General features: G+C 55.0%; 5 protein-coding genes across 5 annotated transcripts; 1 reads left to right on the top strand and 4 right to left on the bottom strand.

Annotated features, from left to right (window-relative positions):
• Positions 1-959: 959 nt before the first annotated feature.
• J4E85_008909 (uncharacterized protein) lies at positions 960-2456 on the bottom strand (the record flags this gene model as incomplete). Its single annotated transcript, XM_051473133.1, has 2 exons — positions 960-2123; positions 2175-2456. The coding sequence occupies 2 exons, from the start codon at positions 2454-2456 to the stop codon at positions 960-962; spliced, it is 1446 nt and encodes a 481-aa protein (XP_051323353.1).
• A 2669-nt stretch (positions 2457-5125) lies between these two features.
• Positions 5126-6794, bottom strand: J4E85_008908 (uncharacterized protein; the record flags this gene model as incomplete). Its single annotated transcript, XM_051473132.1, has 2 exons — positions 5126-6633; positions 6683-6794. The coding sequence occupies 2 exons, from the start codon at positions 6792-6794 to the stop codon at positions 5126-5128; spliced, it is 1620 nt and encodes a 539-aa protein (XP_051323352.1).
• Positions 6795-7091: 297 nt separating this feature from the next.
• J4E85_008907 (uncharacterized protein) lies at positions 7092-9281 on the top strand (the record flags this gene model as incomplete). The annotated part of the gene is made up of 1 exon (XM_051473131.1): positions 7092-9281. The coding sequence occupies one exon, from the start codon at positions 7092-7094 to the stop codon at positions 9279-9281; it is 2190 nt and encodes a 729-aa protein (XP_051323351.1).
• A 144-nt stretch (positions 9282-9425) lies between these two features.
• J4E85_008906 (uncharacterized protein) lies at positions 9426-10814 on the bottom strand (the record flags this gene model as incomplete). The annotated part of the gene is made up of 2 exons (XM_051473130.1): positions 9426-10696; positions 10787-10814. 2 exons carry the CDS (start codon positions 10812-10814, stop codon positions 9426-9428), a joined length of 1299 nt encoding a protein of 432 aa, XP_051323350.1.
• Positions 10815-14339: 3525 nt separating this feature from the next.
• Positions 14340-16628, bottom strand: J4E85_008905 (uncharacterized protein; the record flags this gene model as incomplete). Its single annotated transcript, XM_051473129.1, has 2 exons — positions 14340-15509; positions 15558-16628. The coding sequence occupies 2 exons, from the start codon at positions 16626-16628 to the stop codon at positions 14340-14342; spliced, it is 2241 nt and encodes a 746-aa protein (XP_051323349.1).
• Positions 16629-17528: the final 900 nt, after the last annotated feature.

Raw genomic sequence — 17528 nt, 5'->3', positions numbered from 1 at the left:
AGTAAAGACCCGACGGTTAGCGCCCCACATATATACCCGGTGCAGTAGCGTCTGCGCGTTTCCGATGATTACATGAGCCTTTGGTAAGAGATTGTCAATTCGTTTTTTTCTGTTTCGCTGGGGAAAGGGTACGTTTGTTGGCAAAATTCCTCTCCGGCTAACCTGCTGCATCGCGAGTCAATTGCAGAGGAACCCACCATTCCGGGCCCGGCAAGTACTTTTCGCTGGGGCGGACATCTTCCGCGCTCCCGTGCCTCTTATTCAGCAGATAATCGGTCGGTGTTCGGCGTGTACGGGACTGAGACCTTACTCTAGGTTGGTAAGCTCCATCGCTCGGATAGAGAAAGAGGTTGACTTCCGGCGTACATAACGGATGACCATGCGGTGTGTAAGCAAAAAGTGCGGAAAGCTGTACCTGGGCTTGTCTGCTTTGGGAGGGTGTGGGTGCGTGGACTGCAGGTGCGGGGTGTTGGTCTTTGATCGCCAAGGTGTGGAACCCGTTGGCAAAATTGGAGCTTTCGCGAAGTTTCTTATCAATCGTGTGTTGCTATTCTCGTGATCGGGTGTGGAAGCAAGTTTCCTCTATCGAACATGCGCGAAAGACTGTTTGCATAGATGATGCGTGATGGGAAGATTGTCAGATGAGTGTGAAGCTTGATTCATTATACTGATTTGAAGGTTGAACGCTAAAATGCTAACAAACTGCAAGGTGGAAAAAAAGCAATAGACACCCCGCCATCCCAAGTAATCAATACGCAGTATTCGCTTTTTCGGAACATGGCCATGTTCTTGTTATGAATTTCCCAAATGCATGAATACAATGTGGCTGCTCCAGCCTGGTATCTCTTTGGCTCCAGGCCTGTCGCTCATGCATGTGGTCGTAATTTCGTAAGTACAGGTTCACAATAAAAAGTTACAGTTGAAGTGAAGTCGGCCGTTATCAGTGGTTTTATCCACAATCAGGTTTGGATGGAGAGGAGCCTCCTGCGGACGCCGGCTAGGAATTCGGCTTCGTCGATGCGCTGGAACTGCGCCTCCTCCTCTTTTCCGTAGAGGCCGGTGCTGCCGTAGGGTCCCTTGCCGCTGAACTCGACGTTCTGTGGCCAGTGCCCGTCAGACGAGACCTGCGCCAGCGAAAAGTCGCCATGAACGGATTGGAAGCCGGGCTCGAAGATGCACTCGGCGAAGAAGAGCTCGACGTACAATTCACGAGGAATGGCACTCTGCGCGCGGAGGTGAATGAAGCGACGGGCTTGCTCAAGAAGCTTCTGCAAGGCGTCGGTAGCTTCGTGAGTGGAGCGGCCGTCCTCGTGCTCACATAAGTGCAGAGCACGTACCTGCAGGTCACCTGCGAACTTCGCATTGTCATTGGAAAAGAGATGGGAGCACACGGAAGGAAGAGAGATGGACAGGGTCTCAAGCCTTGGGCAGTTCCGGAACGTGTCGCAGAGATGCTCGCAGTCGCTCGGTGATCCAGGATGCGGGTGCCAGAAGCCATCCTGTGACCGCGGGCTGTGCTCAAGGACCCGGAGCGTCTTCCGAGATGCCTTGACAATGGCCATGACACCATCGATCGTGATGGAGGAGTTGCAGGTCAAGTGGAACTCCTCCAGCTGCGTGGCCGTGCGAGCGATGGCGAAAAGATCATCGTCGGTGATGGGCATGAAGCTAGTGTCGCCAAAGATCTTCAGTCGCCGCAGCTGGCTGAAGTTTACCGACTGCAGTGGCTCCAGGTCAACGATGTTATCCTTGTCTGTTGCTTGCTGCGAAGTCGGGTCGACACATTGGAGTTCCAGCGACTGGAGTGGTTTGCCGGTACCAGTGAGCACAGTCCGCCACGCCTTGGCGTCCACGTGACGGATGGTGGTCCATGGAAGAGAGAGCGAGGTGATGTTGGTGCAGTTCTTGAGCGACTGAAATACCAGACGGTCGGTCTCGGCGGTGTAGAAGCCGTGCACCCACATGCGCTTGATCTTGGCGGCCACCTGTGGGTAGTCGTTGCAGATGCTCACGGTCCGCTTGAGAGAGGCAAACGGGTCACGGTAGACAGCTGTGCCAGTTGGACGGTCAATGAGCTCGTACAACGGGTAGCTCTCTCGCCTGTTGGAAAGTTCAGCCCATCGCTATGCAATGTTAGCATCTTGTTCATGGAAGAGTACATCGACCGTGCTTACCTCTCCGCCCTTCCAGCGACGGATGTAGACGTCCTTAATGGAATGCTCCAGAGCCCACTCGTGCCACTTCCAGCAAACCGATCGCAGAGTGGCAGTTGCGTCCCACTTGAGGAGCTCTGGTGGGACCGGGCCTCTCACATAGCGCTGGAGCTTGGCCCTCTCGAGAGGCAGTGGCGCCTGCTGGAGACCAAATGTATACGTGGGGCCATCACGTATATTGGCCTTGGTGACCTCCTCAAGGATCTGGGTGAGTACTTCGTAGGGGAAGTCGTTGATGTGCATTGAATGATTGACGGTGGTGACGGTAGGGTGACTCGTTGTCTGTGGTGTGAGAGCAGGTGAGGGATCCGTGGGTTTATGTATTAGGTGGCAAGGTCAGGTAGTCATTCCAGAGTGAAAGGCACTCCGGGACTCTTATAGTCAGGCAGCACCTACCGCAGAGATTTATTTGGACAAAGAGCACCGTGGTTCATTGTTAGTCAGACGTCTTGTGTCTTCCCCAGGTCCATGCACAAGCGCCAACGACTCGGACGCTGGGCCGACATGGCTCTGAGCTAGAAGGATCACTTCACAGCCCAACCGAGCCAATAGGGCAGTAAGCAGCACGTCGCACGCGTATAGTTTTGCGATGGAAAGTGGTTGTGAGGTTAGGTTCTCTTTACGTCACGGTGGCTTGGCGGGCTCGGGTTTGCTGGGGCGGCGAAGCAAAGCAGAAAATTGGCTTCACGTGGCTCGTGGCTGGCGTTTCGATTACCCCCAGGAAATTCAATCCGCAGGCCACCTGACCACCAATGACACATGGAAATCTCTGACGAGACCCTCCGACCATCTTTCATCATCCCCGTGCCTGCATGGCGCCTCTCTGCTGGGTCCAACCTCCGTTGCTTCCATGCTGTCGCGTCGCGTCGCCTGGTCGTGATGCCGTACTCACGCCTCTTCTCACGACATCTCGAGCGTGTGGCTTGCTGTGCCATATTGCATCCGACGCACCGGGCACTTTCAATATCTCCGCTTCTCCAGGCGTTTACGGCTGCGGCTGCGGGTGTCGCCATCTATGTCATGTCTCGCACCTTCTGTCGTCAAACTGCCAGCGTCTTAGCCAACGTCGTATGCAGCACCGCACATACGCGACCAGCCTTGCAACACCCATTTCCGTTGAAAACCACGAATCCAGAACGTGCTGGATTTTCTTGCTCGCCATGCAAGGCACGTCGCACGCTATGCCATACGCACAACTCATGTCATGACCTTCACATCCAAGTGGATCGTGCAAATTCTCCTCCTGCATGGGCTCATCCTCCTGGTGACACGTATTTTCCGGTCTGTTGCATGAGTTGGAGCTTAGGCCTCTCACCATCGTGTCCATCTGGGCTTATTTGGTAATATCTTACGTCTTCGAAACTTCCCCGCTATGCGACTTCTCCACAACCAAGAATCGATACCGTTACGGGAACTACTCTAGCTCACCACTTGAGCCGAGCACACTACACAGCGATCCCTAAACAGCGGAAGTAATCAGGGTACGAAGTGCTGACATTGATTAGAATGATGCAATCGCTGACGGCATATTCGACGGGTGTTTGCGCAAACAAGCACAGCAGACCGTTCACTATATCGACTGTGCCTCTCCACAGCACCCCAGTGTCCATCTTCTTACCCCTAATTTCCTTTCTCGGTTTCTATGAGCTAAGGAAATACGCTACCCCGCAAAGATCTCAAAACCCCTGGCCAGCTCGCTTCCACGAAGCTCATCTAGCTCAGAGACGATCACACCAGCAAGCTAGGCTTCGGGATAGGCATTCCGTTTCCACTAGAGCATCGGCTTTGCCTGTTATGCCGCTGCGAGCCTGCTCGCCCATGGATGCCGGCTTCGCTGTTCGTCCGGCTGGACGTGCGCCACTGATACCTAGGTAGTCACGGGGCTGTACGACTCAGCTGACATGGTCCTACCCAGCGCTAGGAGCCGCAACACCACCGAGCAAGTATCGTGACCTTCCTTTTTCGCCCCTGATTCAAGAGGTGCTTCATGCTGCCACGTCGGTGCCTCCCGGATGCTGAGTCGGTCGTAGTGTCCGTGCTTCCCGGTCGGTGCGGTGGCAGCGCATCAACAGCATCACACGACGTTCTGACGATCAAAGCAGTAAGTTGCCGTTCTGGTTCTGGTTGACAGCAACATGACTGAGCACACAACGGGTGTTCCAATCTCCTAAACGGCCGCCAAACTCCCTGCTGGCATCATGCTGGACCTCTAAGCTCGCCGTATCCTATCTTGAACAACGGGAGATGTCTCTCAGTGCTACCTCTCGCAAGACACGCCCATGTACGCAAGGCTTCATCAGAGTAAGCTCAAGAGTACAGCTCTACGGGACTGCGACCCTCCTATCGCCTATAGACCTTCAAGCCAAATGCTAGCTTCGAAGAAGCTTTCGATCCTTATCTCACAGCGTTGAGGTCAAAGGTAGCTCAAAATCACCATTGCACAGGATCTCTGTACAACTCCAGACAATTCGCAGTAAGACTAGCACCCGCAACGTAGCATCTTCATCAAATGTAGGTGCAACACGAGATAGGGACATCGGGTATCGGGAACACGAAAGAGCCTCATGTACACGGTTTCCCGTTGTTGGCGCTGTATCACACGAGATAGGGACGCGCCGTGCGCATGCATTCACGGGGAGTCGTTTGTGCAGTGCATAGCTTTCCATAGTGCAACGTGAGATAAGGAGACTGGATGTTGAGGGCGCTTCATGCAAAGCACTCAGTCCGTAGCATTCAAGGAGATGGGTAGAGGTGCAAGACTATCATATCAATATACCAATACATGGCCACTTCTCATGCTCATCCATCACCATAACAGAGAGTATGCCAAGTCTATAAACACAAAAAAAGATCAATGGGGTATCTAATCAAACAAGCAAACCACACATTCCCCAAACTCAATATCTACTCCCCTACCGCCGTCTCGCCCCCAAACTCTCCACATTATTCGCGTGCGCAAGCAAATACTTACAACACGTCAACGTATACTTGCACGCCTTCGTCCATCCCTCATCTTTATTCAACGCCAACTTGATACTCTGATCATGAATGCGATCTTTCTGTATCTCATACGGCATCTTGACGCCTCCTGGTGGCCCACCTCCAGGCGCTGCTATACCAGCAACAGCATGTGACGACGGAGCAGCAGCAGAGTTCTCCACAAACTCGCCCAATTGCCGCAGACATTCCAAGAACGCAACCATAGCCGTATCGAACTTTCTGTGTAGGAAGCCAAAGTTTATGGGGAAGTCGCCGGAGGAGTAGAGTTCGAGTTTTTGTCTTGTTACTTGTGGTGAGTTGGCGCTTGTGGATTGAGGTTGGCGTGTTGATTCAGACACTGTGTTTCCGGTGCCGCCTTTCGTTTCGATACGCGTGATGGTGGATGTAGAGCCCATGGGGCAGAGTTCGTAGCCGTCGAACTTGTAGTTTAGTCGGTCGGCTAGTGTGGCGAGGAGGAGGCATGTTTGACCCCATGCGGCGTTGATTTCGGGCCAGTCGACGTACGGGTTCGGTAGGCGGCCGAGGCGGAGGCCGTTGATGGTGGCGAAGTGGTTGTCGTGAGTTATGTTGAAGGTGTCGTTGTATACACTTCTCCTTTGTAGCTGGTTGAGTATTTGCGCATCGTGCGCGTATCGCGTGGCTAGAGCGTCGCGGTCGTTTTGGATAGTGGTCAGGGTGGTGTTGAAGGCGTTTCTGCTCTTCCAAAACTCGCTTTCCTCTTGGTCGAGGATCCGGCTCTCGACTTCTAGGGCGGCGAGCTGGGCGTCTAGTTCGGCCTTTTCGGCTTCGAGATTCTCGAGCTGCGTGATGGCGGTGCTTTCGGCTTTCTTGGCTGCTTTGAGGGCGGCTTCGGCGGCTTTGACTTCTTCGGCGCTGGGCACGTCGGTGTTGGCGCGGCGCAGGTAGTCGACGTATGCGTCGCGTTCGCGGGTCGCTACGCCTAATCGCTTCTGCAGGCCTTCGATGAGCAGTTCGGTGCACTCTACGCATATAGGGTGATCGACATCGGAGCGTGCTGACAGTATCTCGAACATGCGGTTTGTCGTTTCCAGTGTATCGGCCAGACTCGCGCTTCCCTGTATGCCCAGTCCATTTGAGAAGCTCTTCCGTCGTGTCTTGTCATTCGCGTTCGGCTTCGTCTCGCCTGCTTGTGGTTTCCGATCTGGGCTACGAACGGCTGAAGAGGGTGGGTCTATCATCGACTCGGACATGTGTATGTCGATGAAGGACATGGCGGGGTTCTGGGGGCCATTTGAGGGTCCCGAAGGCGGTGCGCCCTGGATGTTGCGCTTGAAGGTAGGGTTCCTGGCGTCTTTGGCCGCATCTTGATATGTCTTGAGGTGTTCGGGCGGGTTCGGGGGGCGCGACTGGCGGTTCGGGGCTATACGTGACGCTGGCTGTTGGCCCGATACTGTCGAATCTATAATATGTTAGTCTGATGCGTGGTAGTCTGCAGAATAGATATGTACCAGTCAATAGCTTGAAGGCGGCCGGGTTGAGCTGGTCGATGGAGGCGTCGATGTCTATGGGCGTCCTGCATTTCTGACAGGCCAAGGCTGTCTGTTTTTTGTCGATAGCCATGTTGTCATGAGCTGTTGTTCTTCATGCTTGGAGAGAGGTCGTCTGTTCCAAGGCGCTGACGGAATGACGGTTGCGGTTCACTGGCGATCACCTGCATGCGGGTGGGGCTGCCGCTAAGTGTCGGGTGCCTGCCGAGGAAACCGCGTCGCGTCTCGCTGTTCGCGTCAATCACAGCATCGCAATCAGAAACTGTCTTACACGCAAACGCCCACCACCCACACACCGACCCCTATTCTACACCGCCCTTACGCTGGTTGAGACACATGCTCGCTGCTAAAGTGCGCGGCAACACGCGCCATGGAACCGCCGGCAAAGCGCATGCGCATACTGCACTCAGTTGAGGTCGACGAAGACAATGCCGAATACATCAAGGCCAAGCAGAAACAACAACAGAAGCTCAAAAGCCGATTTGAGTCCATATTTGAGAAATTTGGAAACATGAATCCATCTCAAAGCGACGAAATCGACTTCAACACAAACAGGGTGGTTGTGGATAGAGGTCATCTGCGAAGAATAAAGCGCCAGGCCAATGGCAAAGAGAAGACGCTACTGGAATCTATAGTCATGGGAAATGGAAGCCATTCGGAGGATGATGGAGATGACGACGAAGAGAAGGGAGAGGGGCAAGATTCGGAGGACGAACTGGCACTCCCGCTGCTGGTCAAGCCAAAGGCTGCTGGACCGCTTGAGCAAGACATAAACAAACAACAGACCACAGCCACCGAGGCCAATGCGCCACAGTCTGCAATATCCCAGCACGACTTGCCAGCAACATCTATACCGCAATTCGGCGTTCCGCAAACGCCCAATCCTTCGAACCCCACCGCAGACCTCCTACGACATTTTCAGTTTCCACAAACACCTGCCGGACAGCAAGCACAAAGCGCTTTCCACGCCAGTCTACTGCAGACAATCCACCAAGCTGTTAACCAAGCCGTAGCTGGTCTTGTGCTGCCAAACGCCTCGATACCCTTCGCAAACGCCGCAGCTCCCCCGATCACTCCAATAACAACAGACGACAAGGTAGCGCCTGCGACGGACCCGAAATGGTTCTTTCCACCTCTGTCTGCACAACCGCGCCAATGTCCAGTCGCCCAGTCGAGCCCTCTCCCAACCCATACGACACCACCAATAGCAAAAGAGACGGACCAACAACCTTCATACACTATCTCAAGGGATGTCGCTGATGGAAAGCCCTGCGCCTCGATTCGTACAAGACCGGATGAAAGCTCACCAACAAGACCCCGTCGAACCAGTCCACGTGTTGAGATCCAAAGGCGCATTCCCAGGACTGCAAGGAGATATCCCTTCACTCACGAAGATGATGTGTACATAAGCAGGCGCAAGAAAATAGACGGTGTATCATGGGCGGTCATCAAAGACAGCCAACAAAAGTGGAAGGAGTGGCCAATGACTGCACTTCACAACCGCTGGAATTTGATCAAGAATCAGAATCTTCACCTACAAGAGCCTGCTGTAGCTCCTAAGGGTGGTCGCGTTGTTGGGGAGGATCAGGTCTCCAAGGAACCCGCCGTCTCGAAGCCGCCGCACCATCTGCCGACACCGAGTTCTTCAGAGCATGAAGACTATCACCGGAGCCTTGTCCAGTCGACAGAAAGTGACATTCCGGATTTGCGATCGTCGAGCACTCATTTTGATGACGATGACCGTGATCTATTATCCCTTGCTGGCGATGATTATGACGAAGAGCAACTCCCGATGAATGACGACGACAACGATACCCGTGTAGATGTATCCGGAGATGTGGTACTGCCGTCCATCGAGACGAGAGATTTGATCGATGAAGACACACTACAGAGCGACTTGCTTGCAGACTTACCAACGCAAGACGATATCGCAACACCAGTCCGGGAATCATCTTGCATAGCAATAAAAGCCGAGCCAGCCTTCTCTTCGCCAACTACACTTCGAGTACGAAAGCATGCAACACCACTCGCCGAAGTAATACCCGGTTCGCAACAGACCGAAGATGACTTGCAGACTGACCTTGTCCTGCCATCCCCTCCCAACATCGAAAACAAATCCTCGGGAATTGCGAAGCCCGATGCAATCCAACAATCAAAGGCGCAAAACACGCATACCACCTCCCACCGAAAAAGCCCATCCCTGGATCTCATCGGCACCTCCGCCGACGACGAACTCCTCCCATCCCCGCCCAACCCAACAACTCCATCCTTGAACCGTGCCCACGAACCAGCCACCCCACGAACCGCTGTCCCCTTCACCACATACCAAACCCCCCAGGTTCGCAATGCCGACGGCAGTAGTGACAAGGACAGCAAATCCACGTCGAAAGCCGATCGCAAAGCATTCCACAAACGGATAAAGAGGGAATGGACGAGGAAAGGTACACCGGCGAAGGAGAGTGCGGCAAAGAGAAGGAGTCTAGGGGGGTTGGAAGTGAGGAAACGGAGATGGGTTGATGTAGATGGAGAGGGGAGTGAGGATGAACTCGCTAAGTTTTGATCGTGGCGAGAGAGGGTTAGTAGCTAAAGCTGGCAATGATGCTGTCTTGTCTATCTACATCGATGTCTATACGTACAAAATACAACTACACATCCAATCCTTCTGTTGTCGATCCGAACACTGACTAGCTAGCTAGCATCGATACTACCATTTCACATCTCCACCTCCCCATCCCTCATTCGCATCCTGTCCCCACGTTCCCACTACTTCCTTCTCCTTCCTCTCCTTATTCCCCTCCCAACCCACTTCCTTAGCAATCGCACTCTTCGCCTTGACACTCGGATCCCTCGAATGCCGCTCAACCCACTGCTCTGTAAAGTCCTTCACCCGGCCATCGCCATGCGCATCTTTTTTCTCACTTGACCTCCTCTGCTTCTGCTTCTGTTTCTCCTTGTCGACCGTCGGCTTACCGTGTTTCCTCTCCTTCCCAGCAGCGCCACCACCAGTAGTACCCTCCCCGTTATCTTTACCCTTCAACCTCCGCTCCAAAGCCAACATCTTCGCAATGAGTTCCTCCTGCGGCACACTCTTCAACTTCTCTGCTTTCTCCTTCTCAGCATCCCCATCATGCTTCATATCCCCCTCATGAAGTACACCCAGTCCTTTCAGTACCCCCTCGCTTCGATACTTAAACCGAAACACCGCATACGGCTTCTCCAAACGATCTAGATACTCTGGTCGACCGACAACATGACCGTACTCAGTTGCTTTGCCCGCGCGGACGGCGTGTTGGATACCGCTTTTGCTGGATGTGGATTGGCTGATGGTGAGGCGCGGTTCTGCGGGGGCGATGTACGTGTCGTTCGGGGAGGAGGCGTGGAGGACTTTCTTGGGTACGGAAGAGGAGGTAGAAGGAGGAGGAGGAAACTGCCAGTGTGGTTGTGCCGTGAAGTTTGGCGTGGGTTTGGGATGGATGCGGGAGGGGAAGTTATGATTGGGTCGGTATCGAGAGAGGGTTTTGTTGCTCATGCGGTGGGTGGGTGCGTTCGGTTTCGCGGTTTCGGGCGGTGCTGGAGCGGGCGCGGACGCGAAGGGTGTAGGTGTCGGCTGTTGAACAGTGGGCTGTACGGCGTTTTCGGCGGGAAAGCTCCATGATTGATTTTGCCAGGGGACTTCTGGTGCTGGGGCTGGTGGGTTGGCAAAAGCGGATGTCAAGGCGGATTTGAGGCCGGCCCAGTCGTTCATCTTGTCGACTCGCTCTTGTTTTGGGGAGGATGGGGGGTTACCCCATCCTGTGTCCTTTGAGTGCCAGCCGCCATCATCAGCTTGGGTCTTCTTGTTGTCGTCTGGTTTGGTCCAGCCTCCGGCTTGGTCGTCATCGGTCGAGTACCAACCCTTCTTGTCGTTCTCGTTGAGGTTCTTTTCTTGCCAACCATCGTCACTGTTCTTGTCCCAGCCGGTGATCTTCTCAGTCCCTGTGTCCCAAGAGGGTTTGACAGTGTCATCTTTCTTACCTCCACTCCAAGACACAACCGAAGGTGATCGCCCACATTCTAGTTTCTCACCTGCTGTACTATATACAAAATCCTTCATCGACGATGCGTATGGGGCTGGAAATATGTTACTCGGAACGTTGCTAGGCTTTCTAATAGCCTCGTGAACAGCAGCTCCCCACTCTGGGGTAGGTATAACCAAAGCAGGTGGGTTAGTGTAAGCACTGGGCTGTCGTGATTGTACTTGTTCCGGCGGAACAGAAGGGGGCGCATTCATCACTGTTGGTGTCATTCGCGTGATGACTGAAGGTACAGGCACAGCGGCTGGCACATCATCCGCAGGTCTCGAAGATGGGTGACGATGTGAATGCTTCGATGGCTTTCGCTCATGATCGCGCTGTACCGACTTGGAAAGTCGAGAACGGCTCTTCGATCTTCGTCGTGAGGGCTGTGCCCGGCTTCGAGAACGCGATGGCTGGAGAGTAGCGTCGGAGCTACTCAGCGAGACCACAGAGTCTGAAGGCCGTTCGAGACGATCCCAACTCCCGCTGTCTTCTTCTGAAGAAGTGATTTCTCGATCTCGATGCGAACGTCTTGATCGCGATTTAGAGCGCGAACTTCGTTTCGTTTCGTGCTTCGAGCGCGGTCGATTGTGTTTAGGAAGATTGACTGGGGAGCTAGACCTCAGATGGTAGTGATTAGGAGGATTAGTCACCCAGAGTTTTCCCTGTTGGCTGGAGGCGTCCCATTCAGCTGCCTTGTCGGTCGGCCAAGTATCTCCTGTGTCCCAGGCGTCGGACGGGGTGTCTTCCCGCGCGTTCCATCCGGCACTGGAGGAGTCGGTCTCGAAAACAGGCTCGGCGTTCCAGGTAACATGGGTCCCTGCTCTACTTCGTGGAGGTCGTTCGCCCCAGCCAGCCTGCGACTTGGCCCAGTTTGAACCGTGTTCGCTCTGCTGATCGCGCGAGGAGAAAACCCGCTGCTCTATGTGTTGATGTGGTTGTGTTGGGGCATCGAATGGAGATTCAGGCCACGCTCCTGGTGGCTGACTTGCAGACTTTGCATCAAAATGTGTTTCCTTGTACTTCGCCTGTCCTTCTGATTGTGTGTCCATTCGTCGCGACTCTTCCACTCCTTGCTTGACTGCTGTCGTAAGAAGATTGTTCAACCACATTGGTTCCACAGTCGGAGGTTGCACCGCTCCGACATGAGGAGGATGCGTGTTATATGGTTCTCTGTCACGCGGGATAGGACCGCTGCCGTACTGGAAACCTGGCGGAGGAAGGTCGTTAGTGCGCCGCGCCCCCGGACTGATAGGCTCTGAGTATCTGGAATGTGGCCGCGAGTGGTGCGAAATAGGTGCCGGAGGGAAGAGCTCCTGAGCTTGGTATGCAGTGCGATGAGTTCTCGATGTCGAGCCTTGCGGGCTACGTACCGTTTCGACGTATGGCGAGCGATGAGACGGGAGAGGCGGTGGTGGACCATGGCTATTGCCAAAGTTGCTGAAGAATGGCCCTCTATCATCGTACATAGACCTCTCGTTAGATGGCGATGAGCTATCGTCTACGCCAAACCGGTGCTCTGGAAAGTCTCCTGCTCCATCAAAATTCATCGTTGAGGCAGATTTGGCATTGCGCGTACCGGCGCATCGTAGAACGACGACTTCTATGCAGCCTATGTTGTCGAGAATGTTTGGCGAACAAATGTTCGGTGCATCATCCGCTGAAGCTGTGAATAGTTAGAAGACCGCGTTTCTATGAAGTCCTCGCAACACATACCAATGTTGAGTTTATCAAAAGCCCACTCCCTCGCAATCATCGATCCATCTTTTTGCCTTTCTTCCTTCTGCCTTACGCGAAAGTCGACAAGAGAGCGACTATCGGAAGGCTTCCGTAGCTTCAAGTCCTGCCTATTGCGGTTGCACTGGTAAACACCGTCGACGTAGACGAAGATGGCGACGCCTGGAGCGATGAACTTGTTGGAAGTGAGGTGGATGGAGAAAGACTGTGGTTTATTGGGTACGGGGACGAAGGTTTCTACGAAGCCGTCGCCGTATATGGTGCCAAACTCTCGCAATGCTTGCTGACTCCCGGATAGCTCGATGGCGCAATTAAGGTCCTTTAGTGAAGGCATGGTGGGATTGACCTTCAGGACAGTTGTCGTAAGATCGCAGTAGGACGAAGAACTGCCTGGGATGGGTAGCAGAGGTGCCAAGCTGTGGACGTGGTGTGTAAAGTGAGCTCTGGTTGTCACAGTGACCGACGAGAGGTGAAGCGGTGGCGGAAGCTGAAAGAAACCCAGTTGACTCTGCACTCAGCCCGGGAATTACCGCGCGCAGACCTCTCACATTATCTTCAGATGGACTTCTTGAAGGAGAAGACAGGAATTGATGTGCGAACTGTCTTTGGTGAAAGAACTTGCCATATATTTTACCTACAGACACCACAATGATGCGATATCGGCGCCCGACTACTCTACGAACACCCTACCTTCACGTTCCTCAGGCCACCGCATATAGCCATGAAAAACGTAGCTTAAATTCACGTGTGATCGAAGTGATTCCGAAGGGCGCGCGATCTCGTTGGCTGCGGACCCTGCGCCCTTGGCTGATGCGGTCAAACATGGACATGCCGTCATGTACACAGATAGTGCTGATATGTTCAGCATTTGCAGAATGCGCACGGGGATAGAGCAGGAACTTGAAGGGCATCAGTTCATTTGTTGTTCGTGGTGATTGACGGGCGGAGAAGGAAACGTCGGATGAGGATGGGATGACGGAAGTCGCACCGGTCAAACGAGCACGCACGACTATCAGCCCGATTGCTGCCCAAGCTGTGCTTGTGCGCAGTGCATCACTTTTATCGACTTGTATCAGTATCGAAGTCACCAACACAATCACCAGCCAAAAGTGCAAGCGTAGTTATACATCTTCAACTTTCAATTTCCTCCCTTCCACACACCCATCATCAGGTATGAAGGAAGAGACTTTGCTTGCTAGCTAGCTACGCTCTGGGATATCAACAGAGGAAAAACCACCCTATTCACAGCCTTTAGTAATTCCGAATCCCTTTTTCTTGCCAAATGGAAAGCAGCCGTGACCCAGATAGAGAAATGACACTGTCTTCCAACGTCAGAGATGAGAGCTTTCCTCTTGCCAACCCTAGCCTAGCCCAGCCCAGGTACACCAGTACCGGTAAATTAGACTTTACGTACACATGAACTTCTTCGAGAGTCCAATCAAGATAAGGAAAAGGAAAGGAAATGGCGACCCATGGGCACACCGCACAAACGCACAATGGTATAAACAAAGGAAACGAATGGAAAACCGAACCCGGAGAGACGAAAAAGGAAAGGTAGGTGGTACATCGACATGTCGAAAATATTCGATCAAAAAGGCGGTGGTCCAAAACAGGTAATGTCGCTGAAGCGCGGGGTGGCCAAAGTAAAGAGTAAGAGCGGCCAAGCCTATGCGCCGGGCAAAGGTGATTTCGTTAATATGGGGTATTCGAAAGGCAAAATGTTTTGACCTCCAAAGCATTATGCTTAAACCCAGACGCCGTGCGCGAGAAGAGATTGTGAAAGGAAAGGTTCGTGGACACATGTACAAGGCGAGATGGCGGTGGAATCAAGCCATAGGAGGGAGAGGTTCAGCCGCGCTCTTCTTGCGGCCGAAGATGGTGCGAGTCCTGCTTTTGTCGCGAGCCTTCTTGTCTTTGGAGTGGTCTTTGGTAGCGGACCGACCTGATCGGACCGACCGCTCATCCGAGGTGGTGGAGCCGTCGTCCATGTATTTGTCTTTGTAGATCCAGCTGTTGCCCACCATGCTGACGCCCTTGGCTTCGGCTGCGCGATAGAACTTGGCTGCCTTCTTCATGTTCTTCTTGCAGCCGACGCCTTCGGCATAACAGTAGCCGGCTTCGACGAGAGCATCGGCGTCGCCCCAGTTTCCAGCGATCTCGTAGCATCGCAGTGCGAGGGACTTGTCTTGAGGAGCACCCCAGCCGTTTCCGTAGCATTTGCCAAGCTCGTAGATGGCTACAGCGTATTGGGCGCGGTGGCGCTTCTTCTTGGTGAGGTCGGTCGGCTGCCCGTGCTTAGATTGATCCTCATCGTCGGCTACTTCCAGCTGACCGGAGTCAACGGCGCGGCGTAGCCATTGCAATGCTTCGGACTTGTTCTCACGCATGCCCCAGCCGTGACGGCAAGCGAGGCCATACCAGAACATGGCTTCTGGAAGACCAGCGCGAGCTGCGAGTCGAAGGTGATAGGTGGACTTGAGTAGTTCACCAGCTTCGTGAAGCTCCAGTCCCATGTCGCAGTGCTGCTGCGCTGTGACTTCCCCAACAGACCCGGCTGTCCGCGCGCGGATAGTGCTGTTGCTGGATGTGAGGGACGGGGTACCGTGGTCGAAGGAGGCATCCCGCCTGGCTTGTGGCTGTTGCTGGCGTGTTTGGTCGAAAGAACGAGGCGGTGATTCGGGTGAAGGAGGTCGCGCCTGAGTCTGGTTAGGCTGGCCTCCAGGCTGGTCCCATTTGATCTCGCGCTTGAAAAAGTCCTCAATACCGACAGACTTGCGGTCGACGGCCCTGCCGCGAGGGAGGTTGAACCTGGTGTATGTGTAGGACGGGGCTGGGTTGTTGCCGAACTCGCCGGACCGGCGGAAGTCCTCGCTTACCATGCTGACGGGAGTGTGGACCTGCTCGTTGGCGTAGTGAGCAGTAGGGAGATCGTTAGAGTCCTGTCGGCGGAGTTGGTCGTCGAAGGAGGGCCTCATGTTCACGCTCTCCTCGGACGGCTGTCGCGAGGGTCCGGCATCTGACCTTACGTCCAATGACGGACGCACACTCTGCCGGCTTGTGGGGCGTGAGAAGTTGGGTCTTGAGAAGTTGTAGGCAGGGCGCGGGAGACTGCCGCCATCGACCGAGTAGTTGGACGCAGCTGACGGTGATCGGGGGATCATGGTGGGACCGGTGGCAGGTGTGAAGGGAGACTGAGCTCTCGACAGGCTGGAGCTGGGAGACAGGTTGCGCGTCTGGTGCAGGGAGTCGTAGGATCCGCTGAGAGACATGTCCTCAACATCATCGTATGTGCCAGCGGCGGAGCGGATGCTCGGTGAGCGGTTCGAGTGCAGGGAGCTGGACGAGCGCGGCGGGAGCAGGTTGGAGCGTGGTGCCGAGCGGGGCTGCGATTGTTGCGAGTGCTGGGAATGCTGCGAGTCGCCAGAGCGCTTCCTCTGCGGGCTGAGGAACATGTGGGAGGTAGGAGCGGCCGGGAGATGGGGACTGACGGGCGTGGCCTCGCGCAGTCCGATGTGCGGCTCTACCGAATCGGGCGAGCGCGACCTGGGGATGTCGAAGTAGCTCTGGGGAGGCGTCGCAGGACTGGCTTCGGCGATGGTGGCCATGGGGCTCTGCAGCGGCCCAATGGCGTACTGGGGCTCGGGCTCGTCCATGCCAAACTGCGGGTAGTAGGACTGGTGTCGCTTGTCCGACGATATCTCCTGGCGGGGCGAGGCCTCGGGGCGCGGGGAGCGGACGGGGCCTGCATCTTCGTTGGGCGAGTTGACGGTCGAGTTGGAGAGCGACGAGAAGTAGCCGCCGCGGTTGCCGAACTCGTTCTGGATGGTGAGGGGCGCGAGGCGACTGAGGCGGCGGCCTGTCTTGTCCTGCTGCTCGAAGCGCTTCGCGAGCAGGCGGCCCTGGAGGGCGAGGGCGTCCAGAGGGGAGAGGGCGGGCGGCGCTTCGCCGGTGCGCGGGCTGGGCAGGTCGGAGCCGAGGGACAGATTGCTCATGCTGGCGCTGGCGAGGTTTCCGAGGCCGAGGTGGTTGGAGGTGAGCGAGTTGGCGGTGGTGGGAGGGTCGAAGGACTGAGAGCGGAAGTCGAGGCCGCCCGGGCGTTGGGTGCGGTTTGCCATGGTGAAGGAAGTGGCAGGCGGGCTAGTGGTTCATGGAATGTGCGGCGGAAGATTGATGACGCTGGGCCGTCATGCGCGCGACCGGGCAAAAGAAGCCGTCGAAGCCGCCTGGAGGGATGAATGCGGGAGACACGGGGCTGAGCAGCGCGTGCGGGAAAAGCAGCCGTGATAAGAGCGGTGGGTGCTATGGGGGGTATTTTGGGAGGGCGTGGATGCAATGGGCACCATGAAGAATGAAAGCAGCGCGAAGGAGCGGATACGACAGCAAGCGTCGAGAGATCAGTGATGGACTGCAGGCCCTGAGCAGTGTCTGGGGCGTCGCGATGTTCTATGCTGCCTCGCGTGCAAGAATAGCTAAACCTACACCTCCTGAAACCTCAGGTGGGCCGGGGATGCTCCCTGCTCGCCAATAGGGTCCGCTACCACCAGTCGGCCCTGCATCGCGACGACGTTGACCCACCGCGCCGTCGCCCTGACACGCAGCCACTCGATGCACGCATGCACACTCATCTCTCGCGCGCTGACAATGCCATTGCTTTTCACATCTCCATGCTCCCAGCTACCAAACTCTCATTTCCTTCACCCACTTGCTATCGTGTACACCATCGCCTCCAGCTGCCTCCATTACATACCTCCCCCAGTGCCGTTTCACTAGTCTATCCGCACGCCATCCGTATTCCCCTCTCGGCCTGCCTCCGTTTCGGGCGCTGGCCGTCAATAGGGTGGCACATGCTTCGCGTCACTTCATTTGCTCATGGCACTTGTGGAGCGGAACATGTTCCAGACTTTTGCTCATTTAACTGCTGCCCGTCCTGCGAACCACTGTTCCTGCAACGCTTCACGTCAAGAGCGCGCTGTTTCTGCCTATATCGCCGCGACTATATACTGCTCGTCGACTGG

Source organism: Alternaria conjuncta, assembly GCF_024043145.1.
Source record: "Alternaria conjuncta strain BMP 0040 chromosome Unknown scaffold_14, whole genome shotgun sequence".
In the NCBI taxonomy this organism is placed as follows: domain Eukaryota; kingdom Fungi; phylum Ascomycota; class Dothideomycetes; order Pleosporales; family Pleosporaceae; genus Alternaria; species Alternaria conjuncta.
Note: the sequence above shows the minus strand (reverse complement) of the source record. Positions and strands in the feature narration are given on the sequence as shown.